Below are 20,071 nucleotides of genomic sequence, written 5' to 3'. Positions count from 1 at the left end.
ACATATTGTAAAAAGAAGGCATTAATTTTAAGGTTGTAAATAAATAAAATTATTAAATTTTGGTGTACAAAGGTCAGTACAAAAAAAAGTTCTAGTGAAAGATTTTCGAGCAAAAGTTATATTATTTAGAGGTATACAAAAAAAAAGTTCTTTTTTTTATATATGTTAAATTTATAACAATTAAGCATGGCAAAAAGATTTTTTCATCACATAAGCGAAGAATATATTGAAAATTAGAGTCTAGTAGCTAAGATTTTGATCAGAATTGGTGATAGGCAAAAATGCATGCACATTTTTCATGACGATTTATAGATTCACTGACATCTGTATGATTTTTAAGAATTATTTTAAATATCCTTTTTTTTTCAGTTTGTACTCAAAATATACATTGTGTTTCAAACTACAACACTTTGGTTTTTAAGGTAAATTCGAATAATAGACAAAAAATTTTTTCCTTTTTAAAATTTCTAAAATCGTCTAAGATACTTAAACGGAATTTAAACTGCAAATACCATTGACTAGTTTTGGTTAGTTTTGTACAGAAGCGTCGCGATAGATGTCACTTCCATAAAATAAGGTCATCTGAGATTTATTGAGGTTATTTAAAGTAGTTTTCGTATGTGAGAACACACGATCTCAGGGAGTGATTGTTTCACTTTCAATTGTTTCAGTTGAAGGTATGTGTGATGTAAATTTTGTTTAAAAAAATATTTCCTGGAGCCTACTTTACCGGCAGGACATAACTAAACAAAAATAACAACATTTTTTAATATCTGAAGCCAAATTTAAAAAAACAGAAATTATGCTATTAAAATTCAATTAAAAAATGAAAATCTTAAAATTACAAACGCAGGGAAAAAAATATAAACCACCCACGTTTATAAATTAAATAAAAAGACTTATTGAATTGAGGTGGCTTTTACTTGATGAACATCCACTGAACAAAATAAATAAGAATTACAAGTTCAGATTTTCAAGAAATTATGTATATATTCACGTGACAATTGTTTCGACAACACTGTGTCTTTACAAACTACCTGCTACTATATATACCGAAAAATGGCAGTAAAACCTAAATTTTGTCGAGAATTTGACGGCTGGAGCCAAGACATAACTGGTCTAATAATTTAACAACAGAATATAATAATAAAATAGCTGCATTTCACTCTTTTATACACAAACTTCTTAATAAGCCACTCTCAACAGAAAATAGCTTTCAGAACTAACAACAAAATAGGAAAATTTAAAAAAAAAACAATAAAACGAATGTCCAAAATCTCAAAAATCAGGTGAAATGGGGATCATGTCCTAAAATTTCTATTGGACAAGCAGGTAGATCCTTCAAGAAACGCATTAACGAACATAAAAAGCGTTTAAAAACAATAGTCTAGATTCTAATTATGCTACACACTTAAGCGCAGAAAAACACATTTCTGACGGCAATTTTGATATTTTACATACAGCCACAAAAAGTAGAAAATTCAATTTATTGGAAGTCATGGAGATTAACAAAATGAGACACTCAAACGTAACGCTCAATTAGATTTAATACCTCTCTATTATTAAACTTATTCTCACAACAGTTCTTATTTATTTTTTTAAAAAGACTTATTAGATAGATCGGTCAAAACGCATTGAATTTTCGGGTACGTGGCCACTCTCTGTAGCCATACCATAACCATTGCTGATAAAACCAGAATAATTTGTTGGAAATTTGAAAGCTATTTTAGCAATAATATGAATAAAGTTTATAATAATAGTTCAGTTCTAGTGTTTAGAAAATTGTAAGACTTACAAAAGTCTCTCTATCCCAAATAAGTTATTATTATATTAATATTCGAAAAAGCTAGATTTCGCGTTTTGAAATACAAATGTAAAGTAAATAAACTAGTTGGTATGAGTATAACGAAAACTATTGTTATTATTTCATTTTTTAAGTCCCCAAGACGCGAACCAAATTTTTGGAAGCAGTGGCGCGCGATACACCAGCCGCATCGGGGGGCAAAAGTAAATGTGGCAGTTCCACTTTCATCTGCGCACAAAACAATCATTATTTTCATCCGCGACCGATCTAGTTTATTCTCGAAGCGTACGTTCTCCGATATCCCGTCGTCGGTCGCGCTTTTTTTTGTGCACGCGAGCTCAGGCCCCGCCCGAAAACAATGGAGAACCTGGGACGAACGTGTTTTGTCGTCATTTGCGCCGTAATCGGTACGTGCCCGTCTGTCATTTTTTTTGCAGTGTCGGGGGGTGCAAAATGCCTACCGGAACTATCAATTGTTTTGAAAAAATACGTGGTGGCTAAATTGTATATTGTAAAAAAAGGGTCCTTAACTAGTTAAAACGTGAAAATGGTAACCATGGTGTCTGGTAAGTATCTCCAATTTGTTCCAATTTTTATTCTAATGTTATTCTATATTTTTCGTCGTATATTTGAATAACATTTGTTACCCTCTTCGGGAAGCCTGAATAACCCTACTGTCCATTTCATTCAAATTTGAAGATTTCCCTTGGAAAAACGTATTATTTGTTTTTTCGAAATCACAAATTACCTTATTTATATCTCCATCTTACATATTAAGGGAGGACAAGACATTTTTTGCTTAGTTATGCAGTTTGTAACCATTTCAAGGATTAGGATAATATTTGTTATCTTCTGTTAAAAAAAGTTCATCCACCGAAATGTTTAAACAACCTCCGTATTTTACAACAGTTCCCTGAAATCTGCCAAAACGGTTAAATCTGAAGAGAGAATAAATTAAAGCGTCTGTGGTTGGTAGCAAGAATCTCCGTTTCTAATGTAATAAAAAATATGTATTACTGAATATGTAACACGGTAAAATAAAAAATATTCCCGAAATTATATATATTCACATGACAATTGTTTAACAAAATAAATAAGAACTAAAAGTCCTGATTTTCACGAAATTATGTATATATTCACGTGACAATTGTTTCTACAACACCGTGTCTTTATCAAATGTAATATTTACAAAGTACCTGCTACTATATATACCGAAAAATGGCAATAAAACCTTAATTTTGTCGAGAGTTTGACTGCTGGAGCCATTACATAAAACATGACTGGTCTAATTATTTAACTAAAGAATATAACAATAAAATGGCTGCATTTCACTCTTTTATACACAGACTTCTTAATAAGCCACTCTCAACAGAAAATTACAACAAAGAACTTAATATCATTCAACAAATTGGACTGAACAACGGCTACAATCCGTCCATTATCCTATATATACCGAAAAATGACAATAAAACCTTAATTAATGTTGCTGTGAAAATTTAAGGTTAATAATGGAGAGGTATTTAAATCTAATTGATGGTTAAGCAATACATTTGAATGTCTCATTCTGTTATGGCGTCCAATAGATTTAATTTTCTAATTTTTGTGACTGCATGTAAAACATCAAAATTGTCGTCAAAAATGTGTTTTTCTGTGCTTAAGTGTGTAGCAAAATTAGAATCTCGACTATTGATCCTAAGATCCGCATTTCAACCTGTAGACACCTGATTTTTGAGATTTTGGACACTTCGTTTTATCGTTTTTTAAAAATTTTCCTATTGTGTTGTTAGTTCTGAAAGATATTTTTAAACCACATTTTGACAAATGTTTTCAAACTTTTTCACTGGGTTCTCCTATATATGTAATTATTTAAAATTGTCCGTGTTCTGTATTAGGTTTCGGATAAATAGAGTTAAGTACCTGTATCTACTCTATTTATCTTACAGGTAAGTTTGAAAATAATCATTTTTGTCTTGTGTGCCTGTCGATTAAAAACATTCTTGTTCTTGTATTTTTGTGTCTTCTACGCACATGAAATCTTGAGATTACCCCCGTATCATTGTATATTTCACCCGTTTGAGATGATTAGGTCTGACTTGAAAGCGCACATAAGAAGAAACAACACTGCAGCAAAATTTAGTGACAGTACCATAAAAGTAAGAGGTAGATAAAATATCAGTACAAAGCTGGTCTAACTGTGAAAAACGACTAATAAAAGAAGAAAATATTTATCGAGAACGGCGGAGTTGATCATCGAACTAGCTGACTACAGTAGCGATAGTTCCGACTTTTCAAATGACTGATACTTTATTACTTTCGAAAAATCGATGAATTCGAATTTTTTGGAAGTATACGCGCTAGTAATTTTGTTCCTAGATCTCGGTAACGGTGCGTCGTAAAGCGTCGGCATTGGTACATATGGAGTCAGCGTTGAAAAAAAAAACGTTTTTTTTTGTTTCTCCGTTCTCCGTTCTCTGTGTCACGAGTTTTAATTCAATAATTCTAGAACCGTTTCAACTAGGTGGCTCTATTTTTGCTCTTTATGTACCGTCCACCAGGTGCATAAAACATTTGAAAATGACTGCGATGGGACATTGGCGGGAATCTTTTTTTTTTCGATTTTCGGCTGTTTTTTAGACATTTACTATGAAACACGCTAAGTGTCCGAAAGTTGAAACTATCGACTTCATTTTTGGCACACATATGAAGTTTGGTTCCCCGCCGAAATCTATTGAAATTGGGGGGTGGGCGGGTAGTCGAGAAGTATTTAAAAAAAATTAAAACTCGCGTTTGCAAGGGTCAATGAAAAAAATTATTTCTTGTAAACGGTTTAAGCAACCGAAACAATTCTTAAACGAGAATAAAATTTTACTCTTGAATTTTTTTCAAAAATGTGCTCGGCATTTTCAAAAAAACTGGAAAATAAGTCGTCCCATTATTGAAAATTGGCGGTATCTAAAAGATCCTGTGTCGCGTTCTTTCACATAACGATATAGCTCGCATAGACAGCTAAAACTTTTTTATTTAAGGTTTCCACCTGTTGTACAGGGTGTTCAAAATATTGACTGTTATATTCAAAAATTAACAGGTATCTTAAATTAGCAACTATCACCTTCAAAGTTTCTCGAAAACTATTAACTCGATCGCAAAATTTGTGAACCAGGAAATGCAGGAGATCCGGGACCACAACTTTTATTTCAGGCATTTTTTTCCATTATATACAGGATTTCTTAATTATGGACAAAAACCTGAAAGACCCCGAAAATCTTTCTTTTCGCTATTAAATTATTTTTTGTTCTATCATACATATATAATTTTAAATCGCAATTACCAGTACAAATTTTAATATTTACCAATGTTTGCCGTAACTGTCTAGTTCGACGAGACGTGCAAGACATGTACATCGATTACATCGATTTTGCGAAAGTTCCACAGTGATCCGCGCCCAGCGACGATTTTCCGAAAGCAATCTTGTTATTATTATATTTAATATTTTATATATTAACAATGAATATTATGTAGAAATGTAATGAAACAGAATGTCATAAATTCTTACTTTGTACTAATTTTTTTATGTGCATGATTGAAGAATTGCTTGTTATTGTAGGTAGATAAATTCCTAGGACGGCCCTGGAATGGGACTGCGGTATTGGAGTAACAAACAGTAGGCAAAGTTAATCACGGGGTCGGTTGTAAAAACACAATAGTTCTGGCCATGGTATAAATATTTATATACACCTTATAATGAAACCTTAAGATGTCAAAAAGGGTGTGGATAGAGAGCATCATCTTTAATGATTAATGATTTAATGATTAAAAGTTTCGTATGTTCAACAGGCGTATCGGGTCAGTTCAAATGTCCCCAACGGACCGGATATTTCCCGCACCCGGTGCAGTGCGACCTTTACTACCAGTGCTCCAAGGGCGAGCACGAGGTCAAATTGTGCCCGGACGGGTTGGTTTTCGACGACAGCGATCCCAACCACGAGAGGTGCGATATCCCAGCGAACGTCGACTGCGCGGACCGCACGGCATTGCGTAAGCTTTCCGAGGTTTTCCCGTCCGAAATCCGGCGAAATCTCGTTGATATACATACCGAGTGACACAAGAAAGTGGGAACACCCTGTAACTTATATTGTTATACAATTCTGGATTCATTTTTTTTGTTTTTTAATTTTTTATTTAATTTTAATACTATTTGTCGGGTCACCTGATCATGGGACAAATTGTAAGTGAAACTTTTCTTTGCTTGTCTAATAGCAAATAGCATTTAATGTAATGATTTTTTTACTTTTTTAGGATAAACTAGTTTTTCCAAATAGCGCCCTAGTGGGAATAAAAACTTTTTAAAAGCGACACTTTTTTTGCAACACTGTGACACCAAAATTTTCAAAATTCGTTAACAAATAAGATCACAGGAAGGAAGGAAAAGTCAGATAAGTAAATATATTTTAATAAAAACAAAATATTCCTCAGGTGGCTTTGCCTCTTCGATTCATTATTAATTGTCAAGCCGGTAACTTTCGACAAGCTTATGCAGTGGAAAGAAAAGAACAGATTAGTATTTAAAAAGAAATCAATGGGGAGTTTCTACTGAAATTCAGCGATTAGATTTTTTTGTTGAAAGTGTTTTATTATGATAAAAGTTGGAATACGCAGATACAGTCAAAAACTAATGTAAGCATTGTATTTATACGTACGTCATAAGCTACAAGCACTTTCTATAGGAAATTCAGAAGAACAAAAGAATTGAAATATTTTTTTCTTTTCAAACTGTCACTTCTTGGGATAATTCAACACAATATTTTCAAAATCTGTTAGAAAATAAAAACTCAACAATGTCGATAAAATCGATTTGAAAGTGGTATATCAACGCGTATTACTGCAAGACAAGTTTAACATTGACACAAAACATCATTCATTCATTTATTTTGGAACTGAAGTTTTGCATTTATTTCAATTAAATAAGTGCGACAGATATTTATTTACTTTATTTCCAATTCATGTTAAAATAAAAATTTCATAGAATGTTTTCAAAATGTCCTCCTTTACAAATTGCATTCGCTGTAGCCCTTCCTAACATTTCTGGAGTTATACTATCAAATGCGGCCGATATTCTCCGCTGTAATTCTAGTAGGTCAAACACTGGAGTTACATAAACACGGTGTTTAACGTACCCCCAAACAAAAAAAATCTGACGGTGTCAAGTCCGGTGACCGTGGGGGAAAGTTGACTAGACCGTGTGTTGAGATTAGTCTATCCCTATAAACGTCACGTAGGTGTTCCGTGACATCTCTAAAATTATGGGGAAGTACGCCATCCTGCTGCAAATCATCTAACGAGTCTCCAATTTCATTTCTTGGGAATTATAAATATCGTGCACCAATTAAGGCACCATGATGAAAAAAGCAGGTCCTGTCTTTCTATCACTCCTGCGCAACCATTGATTCCGAACCGCTATTGAAACTGTCCGGGACGAATTATTCTTTGATTATTTAAAGACCAGTATCTGGATCAGTGAAGAAAATTAAGTTAACTACATTATTATTCTCGTCATGTTTACCTAACAGCCAATTATAATATCGAACTCTTCTTACAAAGTCAACTTCATAAAGATGTTGATGAAGGTTATACTTAAAAGATTCTCTTGAGATGTCTAATTCTAATGCCACTTCTCTTAGCGACGCAGCTGGTTTTAAGTGGACGTATCCCACAACATTAATTTCTATTTCTTCACTTATAATAAAATTATCACGTAGATTATTTTCAGTGTTTCTCATTTTCAACTCCAGCTTTCTAAAGAAAGAATGTGCAGGAAGGCGACGTCCCGGATAGCGGGCTGCATACAATCCACGCGCCTGTCGAGAGTTTTTTCTGCATTCCCCGTATATCACAAACATATCAAGTTTTTCTCCATTTCCATGAAAATCCAAATCGATAACACGAAAAAATCGATAATCAGATGAAAATGTACAAACTCTCGGAATTTTGATGATGAATAGAAGCAAAGCCTCCTAAGTAATATTTCGTTTTTATAAAAATGTATTTACTTATCTGTATTTTTTTTCTTTCCGTGAGCTTATTTTTTAGCGGATTTTGAAAATGTTGGTGTCAAAATATTGCAAAAAAAGTACCGGGTTTAAAAAGGTTTTCTTCCTACTAGTGTGAGAGTGGAAAAACAAGGTTATCCTAAAAAATTTATGATTCATTACATTAAATGCTATTTGCCATTAAACGAGTAAAGAAAAGTCTCATTTACAATTTTTCCCATGATCAGATGACCCAGTAAATAGTAGTTATGTGGTCACAGCCTCCTAGACACACTTTTCAAAAATTAAATAATGATCTCCCGAATCCAAAAATGAAAAAAACATAAAATTCGAAAGTTATATAATGTCAAAAGATTGTAAATTGAGCCTATATTAACCTTTCCCAATTTCAAATCGCCATCTATATATAGTGTTCCCACTTTCTTGTGTCACCCGGTATATTTTTAAAATCGCTTTCACCGTCTCACGTAACCGAGAGAGAAAAGAAATTCCGTAAAATCGTCGACGGGCAACGCACGCGAAAAATTTAACACGATCTGATATACGTTTTCAGAGCCGCCGAAGCCTAGTAAGGGTTGCCCAAGAGCTAACGGCTACTACAGGCACGACGACCCGCGCGCCTGTGACAAATTTTTTAATTGCGTCGACGGGGTAGCGCACGAGTTGCCCTGCCCTCCAGGTATGGTACGTCTCGAAGTATATCGTCTTGGCTTTCGAGGGAAGTTTTCGAAATAACCTGCCGACGATAAAAAACACCTGACCAGTCGGTATTATAGGATAGATAAAGACAAACCACTAAGTTGTTTTAAAAATATAAAGATTAACTAGTACTAATACAAAATACACTAACTGTATAGAGATTATCAATTATTACCGAAATAAGTACGTTTTTATTAATTCTGGTTTATTCAACGCCGCCGCTGATATCAGCCGACACGTGGTTGACGTCTGCTTGCGTCGTCCCTTAGCTATGAATAAATAACTGCTTGTTGGGGGAGGATCCGTCAAAAGCCAAGACGATATACTTTGAGTGGCACTTTACAAAAAAAAATGAAACACGCCCGAACGAGCCGTAGGTCACCCTTAAATTACATTGGAATTAGATAAAAACAGAAGAACTATAAACCGTGTGCAAACAGAAAAAAATCACTAAATTGGATTGAACTACAAAAAAGAAATACAAAATAGATCTTTATTAAGTTTTTCCGCTAGATAGAGACTAGACCGAAAAATATAGTCTAAAATAATAAAAAAAAAAGAAAAAGGCAAGTAATGGACTAAAAAAAATTAACAAACATTGCATTTCAAAAATACCATTCCCAGATGATTGGTAAAACTTGGTATAATGACGTTTGAATAACATGTAACAATTAATTAAATTTGTAATTAACGATTTATTTCAAAAAATAATTTTGTTCAGCGAATGACACTTCAAGCGGTTCTCTGTTAAATAATAAAATTATACAATAATCATTTATAATAATAATAGAGTCTTTTTTTTTCATATTTCAAAGAAAGGGTTACATTCAATTAAATGGTAAAACGGCATTCCACAAAATTTGTTTTGAAAAGTATGGGTACAATTAAAGAAACATTTTATTTTTTGTGTTTGTCTTTACATATTAGGATAATTTTGCATTTATATGCATATAGAGCCATTTGTATAATAAACATTAAAATTGTCCAATAATTTTCAATAAACATATAAAATAAAAAATACTATTAACATAACGTACTAACCAGCTACATTAAAATGATTCAGTTATGTATAATTTTTTGCTTCCTGTTTTAGAGTAAAATGGCGTTCCACATTTTCTAGTACGAAATATTTTTGAAACTTTTTTAGTTGAGATGTAACCCAAAGTTATAATCCATTTATAGCGTAGCTAAGCCAGCCAATTCACTTTTTATATTGGAAATCAATTGAAAGAAAACACCGTTAAAACATTGTTTATTGACTAACTTGACCGAGAAAATGTTGAAAATTAACAAAAAATTTAAAAAATACACAAAATTTTAATTTAGAAAAATTCCCGATGTGAGGAAAATGTGTAGGATAAAACTTCTTTTTGCTAAAAAAATCTAGAAAAAAAAATGAATGCCTTTTTTGTTGTATGGTACTGTCTGAACATAATATTTTTGAATGCGCCTTTTACTGACGAATTTCCCGTAATTCCGTTTAATTATTAAGCATTCAAGTAATTATAACCAATAGGATCTCAAGCACGATACAAGCACAAGCAACTTGTAGCACTTTCCAATACTTTTTCACGAATTTAAGTGTTCCCGCATAAAAAAAACTTTTAGTGTTTATGGTTCCCGACATCATCCATGTAAATTTTAGGGAATTCAGTGACATATCTCTCGGGTCCGGAAGTGACACCTGATGTTTTAGGCCTGGTGTACGACGACGTCGCCAGCACGTGCGCGTGGCCCGAGACGAGCAAGAGGAAATGCGAGAACTCCAAGAGGGACGCGTTAGATGACGGATTCTCGTGCCCCGAGGGAGACATCCAGGGACCGGACGGCAGGAAGTTGCCTCACCCCACGTTCGCCCATCCCGACGACTGCCAAAAGTTTTACATCTGCAGGAACGGGGTGCAGCCCCAAAAGGGCTCGTGCGCCAACGGGACGGTCTACAACGAAGACACGTTCACGTGCGAAGATCCGGCGAACGTGCCCGGATGGTAACGAACAACTCCCAAAGCGCCAGCCTTAAAAGTCACGCCGTTCGTTTTTTTCAGCGAAAACTACTTCGGTCAGAAGAAGAACTAGCAGTTTTTTTTTTAATTTAGAATTTTCCAATTGAAGAAGTAAGAAGAAGTACAAGAGATTTTCAAAATTTATTGTTATGAGGTCAAATAAATGCTTCATTTTATTTACTAGTGAATATCTTTTTTTTTAAAACTACCTTATATAAAACAGAAATTTTCAATTATACATAAAATTTAATAAGAATCTTTTTTAACCAAATAGTTAGAAGAATAACTAGCAGGTTTTTTCCGAATTTAGAATTTTCCAACTGAAGAAGGAGGAAGTAGAAAGAAGAATAAAAGTTAAGATTTTCACGAAATTATATATTTTGACATGACAATCGTTTCACATTTAATAAAGACGTGAAAATATACATTTAAACAAAGATTTTCTTCCATTTAAAGGCCAGAAAAAGAAAGAGATATATTTTTTCAATTTAAAATTTTTAATCAAATGCAGAGCAGGGAGAAGATGTTTAAATTAAGAATTTTTTAAAATTGAACTCCTAATTAAAATGTGCATAACAATAAAAAAATGAAAGAAGAGGGGCTAACTAGCCGGAAAGACATTAAAAACTCCTGTTTGATAGTGAAGCCAGGAACCAACCAACTAACCAAAATATAACGGAAACCTATAATTCACAAAACGAACTAATGTATTCTAGTTCTAAATCCAAAGATTTTTTTTGCCTGTAAAAATGATTTACAGCAGCCGACATATTTGTAATTTCAAACTAACGAAAACTTTGTGCGAAACCTTAGTTTTGTCACATTTTACTTACAATGATTATATTTACGGTTTCGGTCTCGCTATGCATGTTTTTATATAAAATTATTAAAAATTATTAGAAACGCCCCGCCCATTCACTCAGAGAAAAATAATGCACTTGATAGGTAAATAATCCTATGTAACCTAAATTTTACGACTATTAATGCAAGTTAGCGATTATTATTTTAACAGGGTTATTTTTTCCTAAAACCATATTTTACAAGTACGTCAATGTCATTTTTTATTTAAAATTTAGTACCTAATCTACTTGAATAGCTCTAAGCTATACCGCGCCAGCAGAATACACCTAATTGTTGTTTAATAATTGTAAATTATTTTCACTTTTGATTAATAAAGGCATGTTATTATTATTATTATTATTATCAGATTCCTCTGCTTGCAGGTATTGGTGATGCAGTATTGGTAGAGAGGAGCTTCTGCCTATCCTACTTCACCTAAGCTCAAAAAATGTAGACCTTGATATAGTGTTGATGTTGTATTCGTTACTATTGGCATACCTAAGTTGAATGGTGTGAAGTTCTTATTATTATTATTATTATTATTAATATAAATAATAATAATATTATTATTATTTCCGAATTTAGATATTTCAAATTGACACATAAAATTTACTTGGTAGAATTTTCTTAGACAAGTCACGAAAATAGAGTCATATACATTTTTTTACATTTAAACGAAGATTTTTAATGGTTAAAATATATGTTTTCTATATGCGAATACACAGAAAACAAATTAGCAGTAAGAAAATAGTAAATGCTAATTGAAATGTGCCTAATTTTAAGAGCACAATTGCCTAATTGTCTAAAAACAAGTCACACCCCAGGTGTACTGCGCCTTGCCGCCTAACAGCAAGGACATCTTCGCCTCAATAGAAAAAGGCGTTACAAAAAAAAAATGGACCACGCATACTTTCACTATTGCAGATATAAAACATTAAATAAAACATCGGCTTATTAGTTACGGCCTTTTTATCTTATCGATCGACCGACTGGCGAAAACGATTTCACCCGAAAAGATTGAAAACAATCGATCTATCTATCGACTTTTTAAGGCGATTTCAAGCATAAAATATGAATGTTCTATACGAGGGAATGTCGGAAATTAGGCCCACCCCAGACGCATAGAGAAACGACTTAGTATAATATCAGAGACATAGACCAAATTATTTAAAAAGAAGTCCACTTATTATCATATCATATCATATCTTTATGCGTTAAATTTTGGCAAATTACAAATTTTACTACTATTTCAGTGAAAAACAAATATTAAGAAAATCTAGTATAAAATGTTGACTTTAGTAAATCTTTTTGTTATATGAATGCCTAATACTGATTAATGGTTTTTTCTAAAGTTTTACACAAATAGGTCGTCTTTTTGAACAAATTACACCTTGAGTTTTTGTATTTACAAAATTTGATATTCGACAGGATTCGCTTTACCAATAATCTCAAATATAATTGCTGGAGTATTATGATTACGAAAATATAACATTTATCTGCTTCGATCTGCTATCAAGATAACGTCAATTTTTAAAACAAGGATTCAAAAATGGCACAAGAGCCATTAAAAATGTAAAAGAGTTTGCTAATATGGAACATTGACATTTGGGGATAGCAAATAATCAAGTTTTTAGTGGAAATGCTTTTTAATAATTTGCATTAGTTTGGTTAGGTTACACTGGGTTGGATGTTTTTTCGCAATTTTATTTTTTATGCGGACATTTAGTGCATTTCCACAAAAAAAAATCGTACAAAAATTCCCTACAATTCTATATATATATATATATATATATATATATATATATATATATATATATATATATATATATATATATATATATATATATATATATATATATATATATATATATATATATATGCTCAGTTTGTAGTAGGAAAACATTGATTTTGGGAAAGCTTAGAGAAGCCCAGACAACAGTGTATTGGTAAGGAACAAGCATTCTAGTCACCGTAAAATTAACAAAATATCAATATAATTTCAGGTCCAAAAAAAATAAATAAATAAACAAATAATATATTTTTTTAATAGCTTGCTAGCTACATTTGTCAGCCATCTTAATTGTTTATGAAATGTCGGAGGTGCCAATTTTTTAATGATGACGTTTTCAAAAATGTAGTAAGAGCAATTGTCAAAGACTCATTTTTATTGAACACCCTGTCTTGTTTTTTACTGTTTCATAAAAAAAATATGTTTTTATAATAAAACTGAAAGCTCCTTCTTTCCAAAAAAATCAAGATGAAAAATTTAGATGACATATAAAAAATAATAGGTTTTTGTAAAACGCACTATATTTTTGGGATGCCCTGTATATGGTTTAAATCACGTAAAGTGACTTTTTTTTTTATTTAAGACGTCGCTCTTTGTACAATATCACTGCGTATAAAACTCATTTCTAGCTATTCCAGATTAAAAGTTCCAAGTAAAAAACTTCAGGTTCCCATATGGTCGTTCCACCGTGTGCCCAGAAATACGTTCACGCAGATGCGACTCTATGGTTGCGGTTGATACGTCTCGTTGACTGATACTCTAATCGCCAAATAACGTTGGTAATCTTTTTACTTTGAACAAATTGAAAATAACTAAATATATGCGGCTGTCCTCCCCTTTAACGTGCCCCACCGCTGGACGCCCAGTACTGGTAAATGGAAAAGGAAGCGAATGCAATGTAGGAATAAAATGAGTAAGAAAATATTCACTTCATATAGCTTGTCCAGTGTCTATTGACAATTGCGTATCGAATAAAACCTTAACTCGCGTTTCCTACTTTAGTGGGAGAACTTTCGCATCTGCATCGGCGCGATCTGTTGCCGAAGTGAACGGTCGCATAGAAACGCTAAGAAAACTTACCCGTTGCGGAGCGTTTCGCTCGCCAGTCGCCGAAAAACGGTCCGTGCAGGTGTTGGCGTAGAAGAAAGTTCCCCAAGAAATCGACAGTCTGCAATATGGAACCGCTACTGGCCGTCGTAGCCGTCGCGCTGCTGGGCTTCGGTGAGTGGATTTCCATCTGCAACACGATCGTGTCGGGGCGCATATTATTTTTGGGAAAATTATGTTTTTTTGAGGGGCGAAAGAGACGAAAATCGTTTCAAAAAAGTGATCGATCCGAATTCAGACACTTCAAGGTCTCGCGGGCACGGGGGTATTAAGGAGTGCGGCGAAACAACTTTCTTGGCCGGTTCGTTGTTTGAATTTACGTCGTTAGGTTACGCAATTGCGACGTTGCACCATACAGGGTGTTACTTAATGATAGGTCACTGGTGGGACCAAATTCAAGTGTCCAAATGTGAGTTGCGTTTACAGGGGTACAAAACGGATTTTTATATTGTTTTAGTCCCGCATATTAGCTTCGATCGTTCGAAGATTTTGGAAACCACAATGGCAATTTTTTGGAGCGCCTAATTCAATTCAATTCTGTAGGGATACGTTATGCAATAAATAAAGACACTTAGTAGCTGGATCCAGCATAACTGCTCATCTAATCACAGTTAAGAAAACAAGAATTATAATTTATACTTAATTAAAAAAAGGGATCCTTTCTCTCCTCATTAACAATACATCTTTGAACTATTTATGGACGACTTCGCAGATGGACAGGCGTTAACAGTAGCAGAAACATCATTACAAACTTTAATAGCATTATAAGAGAAAGATCTCTGAAACGTGGGAGTAATGTGCTTGGGAATATGGTACAACTCGCGGTATCGTGCAACACGCTGGTGGATGTTCGACTCCTTTTAACAATTTGTTTAAATAGATAAGAGGGCTCTACAGTGGTTTTAATTTTAAGTACTAGAGTGTCACATTCTGGGCATTCTGGACGCCCTCTAGAGCGGCCTGGGGGCACAACGGGCCCATCTGGTGGCCTAAGTGCTTGGACGCCCGCGAGGGCGCCCCCCTTTAATACCAATACCAATACTAGAGTGTCACGCTGCAAGTAATACCTTTCAACCACTTAGAGTGTTTTAGGAAATCAGTAATATGATCATATCAAGATCATCAAGAATTCTGAATTTTTTGCAGACGTCCTTAATTTTTTATAGTAAGACACGGCTAATAAACAACGTCTCCATACTCCAAGTTCGATAGTATTAGACTATAACACAGCATTTTCATTTCAAAAATATGATATTTCGGTAGACTTTTGTAGCCCTCCCTAACAACCCCTGCTTTGGTTCGTTTATATTTTGCTAAAGCTTTTTTCTTTAATTTAATCATTAGTTTTAGGTTGGGAGTTAACCACGGCGCAGGAGCTTTTGTAAAGCGGGAAGTCTTTAAGGCAATGTGTTTATTGAAAATTGCATCCAGATTAGTATTAAAAAAAATTCATCGTAGATTAAATAAAGATCGATTAAAAAGTTTACTACTAAGCCTTGCGGGCTCTGTTAATACTTGCGATAATCCAAATTTATCAAGAAACTTTGAAAAGAGAGTATGCGCATTATTTTTATTGACATTAAATTGCAAAAATTAATGATCGTAGTGAGGGACAGCCTCAATTAAGGTAATAAAAACAATAATAATAATAATAATAATAATAATAATAATAATAATAATAATAATAATAATAACGACAGTAATAGTAACAATAATAATAATAACAATACTAATTTATTGTTATTATTATTATTAGGAAGTTATAAATACATTGATAAATTAAATATAGATAAATGTAATAGTAATATGGAACAATAGAAAATTATTAAAAGTAAAAATTAAAAGAATAACATTGAAAATCAAATTATTTGAGAAGTTAGCAGTTTTAACCTGAAATATTTTTTAAAGAATATAATTGAATGTGATTTTAATGAATCGGGTATACTATTAAAAATTAAAACAGCGTTATAACAAAATGATCTACGGAATAAAGACAAACGATATCGTGGCAGTGGTAGTCTGTAGGGGTGCCTGAAAGTCACTGATTGAACATTACGAAAGTGTAATTTAGCTCGTAAGTAGGACGGCTTGGATGTGCTAATAATTTGGAAAACCATAGACGCCAAAAAGTACTTGAAAGTAGCCAGTACTTTAGCCAGTTAAGTTCCTGGAGTTTGTGGGAAATCCTATCAAATTTACGCAAGCCGAAAATAAATCTGCAACTGCTGTTTTGAATTATTTTTTGCAATCTATATTTATTTATATGGGTAATAGAAGACATAATCGAAAGGACAAGTGATTGAGCTAGAAGTTTCCGTGAACTGAAATTAAGGACAGTCCTATGCCTGTATAAATGGTGCAAAACCAAATAAGACTTTTTCACCAACAAAGATACATGTTTTATTACAATTCACAATTTTCGAAAGTTCACCGTTAATTAATAAATACATTTGAGGTACTTGTTCAATATTAGGTGTAGGAGAAAAGAACATTACACTGGAATGCAAGCCCAAATTGATATAAATTGAAGCACTATGAAATAATTTAGGATCGAAGGATTAAAATAGCCGAGTGTCATCAGCAAATGAGGTACTCTCTAGGTCATCTAACGAGCAATTTCAATTAACTGTAGGCGGCCTGTGAATGCATCCCAGACGCATATTTTTACATTTTAGCCTGATAGTCATCCATATCTGCTCAACGGCACTTTGAGTCGGTGGTGTATCCAAGAACTTAGCATTAAAATTCTCTTTATAAATAAAATGCGACGCCACCACCACGAGTGTCATGATCATTTCTAAACAAAACGTAACCAGCTATATTAATGACATAATTAGGAATATCCCTATGTAGCCAGCCAAATGTAGTAAATGAGGAGAAAACTACAGATATAATTTTTGTAATTATGCTCGTTTAATTTTTACACCCATTTCATGGCAGTGCACGGGGGAGTGCTAGTGCAAGACGCGCCCCAATGTCCGGAGCCGCTGGGCGTGCAGGCATACGCCCATCCCGAATCCTGCAACCTCTTCTTTTTGTGCACCAACGGCACCCTCACCGTCGAGACATGCGAAAACGGTCTCCTGTTCGACGGCAAGGGCGCCGTCCACAACCACTGCAACTACAACTGGGCAGTTGAGTGCGGCCACAGAAAAGCCGACCGTGAGTAATGTACCTCTTTATGTGGGGCCGCCACAGCAACGTTTCGGTTTCAGTGACGCCTATCAGCACGCCGGGCTGCGAGTACCAGTTCGGGATTTACCCCGACAGTGCCGAATGTTCGACCAATTACATCAAGTGCGCCTACGGCGAGCCCATACCGCAGGCCTGCGAGGCCGGTTTAGTCTACGACGACAGGATCCACGGCTGCAACTGGCCGGACCTCCTTCTCGAGACCTGCAACCCGGAAGGTTGGTAGTAGTTGTTTAGAATGGTTTTTAGCATCCAACATTTCCAGTAAGCTTTGCAAACGATGTATTTCTTTGAACAGGCGGCCTTTGTGAGGCCTTTCACTTTGAAAAGGCCGCCTAGGTCCTTTCAAATTATATAACAAATGATCTTAAAAGGCACCTTTTAAACCCTTTCAAATTATATAACAAATTGCCTTAAAAGGCCATTGCAAACGACGTATTTCTTTGAAAAAGGCGACCTGGGGCCTTTCAAATTATGTATAAAACAAATGGCTTTAAAAAAGCATCTTTTACTTTACAAAAGAAGTATTCCTTTGAAAACGCATGTTTTACTTTGCAAACGATGCATTTCTTTGAAAAGGCGGCCTAGGGCCTTTCAAATTAATAAAAAGTGATCTTAAAAGGCATCTTTTACTTTGCAAACGATGTAATGCTTTGAAAGGGGAACGATCCTTTGAAAAATGAAGCCTGGGCCTTTAAAATGATCTATTGAATGGCCTAAAAAGGCATCTTTTCCTCTACAAAGCGTTTTTTTTTTAAAGGGAACTACTCTTTTAAGACAGATATTAAAAATGACCTCGCAGACCTGTTTTGTATTGGAAAGCGGAGCTAGAGCCTTTCAAATGATATAACAAATAGCCTTAAATGGTATCTTTGACTTTGCAAACGATGTATTTCTTTGAAAAAGGGAGCTAGACCTTTTTAAATGATATTAAAACCGGCCTCTTTGCATTGAAAATGATATATTGCATTGATTTGATATTAAAGATGACCTAACAATATCTCCTTCGCATTGAAAACGATCCTTTGGAAAAATGAAGCCTGGGCCTTTCAATTGAATGAACTAAAAAGGCCTCTTTTCGTTTACCAAAGGTTTCTTTGAAAAAGGGAACTACTCTTTTTCGAAGCTATAGGGCTTTCCAAAGATTTAAAGATCTCTTCTGCTTTGCAAAGGGATACCGTTCTTGGTTGAAATGGGCTCTTTTGCTATGCGAAGTGTTTTGGAGTAGTAAATAAGACTAATGGTTTCGTTTGTGGTGTAGCCGTAATCGGATTCAAATGCCCTACGAAGGTGCCGTCAGGTCATCCGGCGGCGAGGTTCTGGCCGTACCCTAGATTCTCGGTACCGGGAGATTGCCACAGGCTCATCACCTGCGTCAACGGACATCCAAGACTCATCAGTTGCGGTGAGGACAAGGTGGTGGACGAGTCGTCTCTGACATGTGAAGAACCCGAACTGGTGCCGCACTGCGCCAACCACGTTAGGAAATAGAGGGGCGAGCTATAGCATTTCGGCTAAAATTGTTTGTTTTTTAAAGTTTATGTAATGTAAATAACATTTAATCGGTTATTTAATATTTATTCGAAATTTTAGGTTGATTTTGTATATTATTCGTTTTGATTGGCACAAATAAAGTTTTTATATTGTTTTTGCCGTTTTTCCGAAACACTTTCCAGAATTAGCAGGTTCTTTCATATTAACTTGAACAGAACAATCAAGAAAAACTCGTGGTTAAAAAAAAAAGTCGTATAACAGAAAACAATAAAAATTAAAAAAAAACCTCCAGCTTATGATTTCAATTTTAATGCACTTAAGTGAACCGCCAAAAATTCAGAAACTTTATTATTTGATTAACTGGGTTTTCTGGAATTATTTCCAAATATAAAAAGAACGTTGCATATTTTGCGTATGGTCTTCGGTGTCCGTTCGTCTAGTGGCTCGTAGATGTCGCTCGTTGACCGACAAGCAAAAAGAAATCGACAATATTATCCCGGTTTCTTGGAACGCCATTTCCGGCTGTATTTTGCAGCAATGCAACAATCGAGCGATAGAAACCGTCTATGTAGGTTTCTAGTCCGCTCGTAAACCAGTGGCGGGACAGTAGACCGCCATACACTAACGTCTATGAGTAGGTTAACAGTCGAAACTCTATATAGCGAAATTGAAGGGACTGCTTTTTTTTTTCGTCGTAAAGAGTTATAGATACTTGAAAAATAACAATACGCATATGTGTTCTGTAATATTTAATTAAATTATATACATATTTTAACATCTACTTAGAAAGATTTTTTATAAATATTTAAGAACTACATTTAATGCTTCAAATAATCGGTAATTTTCTTTTGATTTTTTTTAGTATGCCAATATGCATCTCGTACTTTGGCTTGTATTTTCACCATTTCTTCGAGTGGGACATCTTCCCCATGATACATAAAAAAATTCTCTAGCAGTTTAACTGAATATGGGGCTTGTTGACTGGTTGGTGGTCCCAGATCAACTTCTTCATCTTCTTCTTCCTCTTGGTGCTCTTCCTCACAATTTCTTGCTTGTTGTAATATGGCTTCCTCTGTCATCTCCTCATTTGTAAATG

At 34.3% G+C, this 20,071-nt stretch overlaps 2 protein-coding genes across 3 annotated transcripts; both read left to right on the top strand.

Moving 5' to 3' along the window:
• Nucleotides 1-2,052: 2,052 nt before the first annotated feature.
• LOC132702348 (protein obstructor-E-like) lies at nt 2,053-10,736 on the top strand. Of its 2 annotated transcripts, none has more exons than XM_060670929.1 (5): nt 2,053-2,211; nt 5,639-5,839; nt 8,405-8,530; nt 10,247-10,538; nt 10,596-10,736. In XM_060670929.1, the coding sequence occupies exons 1-5, from the start codon at nt 2,163-2,165 to the stop codon at nt 10,624-10,626; spliced, it is 699 nt and encodes a 232-aa protein (XP_060526912.1). In that variant the 5' UTR covers nt 2,053-2,162; the 3' UTR covers nt 10,627-10,736. The 2 variants fall into 2 exon arrangements, with proteins under 2 accessions (XP_060526912.1, XP_060526913.1); XM_060670930.1 differs by lacking the exon at nt 2,053-2,211 and adding an exon at nt 2,229-2,370.
• A 3,460-nt stretch (nt 10,737-14,196) lies between these two features.
• Nucleotides 14,197-19,129, top strand: LOC132702505 (protein obstructor-E). The gene is made up of 4 exons (XM_060671170.1): nt 14,197-14,403; nt 17,230-17,451; nt 17,505-17,699; nt 18,743-19,129. The coding sequence occupies exons 1-4, from the start codon at nt 14,358-14,360 to the stop codon at nt 18,970-18,972; spliced, it is 693 nt and encodes a 230-aa protein (XP_060527153.1). The 5' UTR covers nt 14,197-14,357; the 3' UTR covers nt 18,973-19,129.
• Nucleotides 19,130-20,071: the final 942 nt, after the last annotated feature.

The sequence above is a fragment of the Cylas formicarius genome, unplaced genomic scaffold (assembly GCF_029955315.1).
Source record: "Cylas formicarius isolate icCylForm1 unplaced genomic scaffold, icCylForm1.1 PGA_scaffold_5__7_contigs__length_24384050, whole genome shotgun sequence".
NCBI lineage: Eukaryota > Metazoa > Arthropoda > Insecta > Coleoptera > Brentidae > Cylas > Cylas formicarius.
The sequence above is the reverse complement of the archived record's forward strand: the minus strand, read 5'-3'. Positions and strand labels throughout refer to the sequence as shown.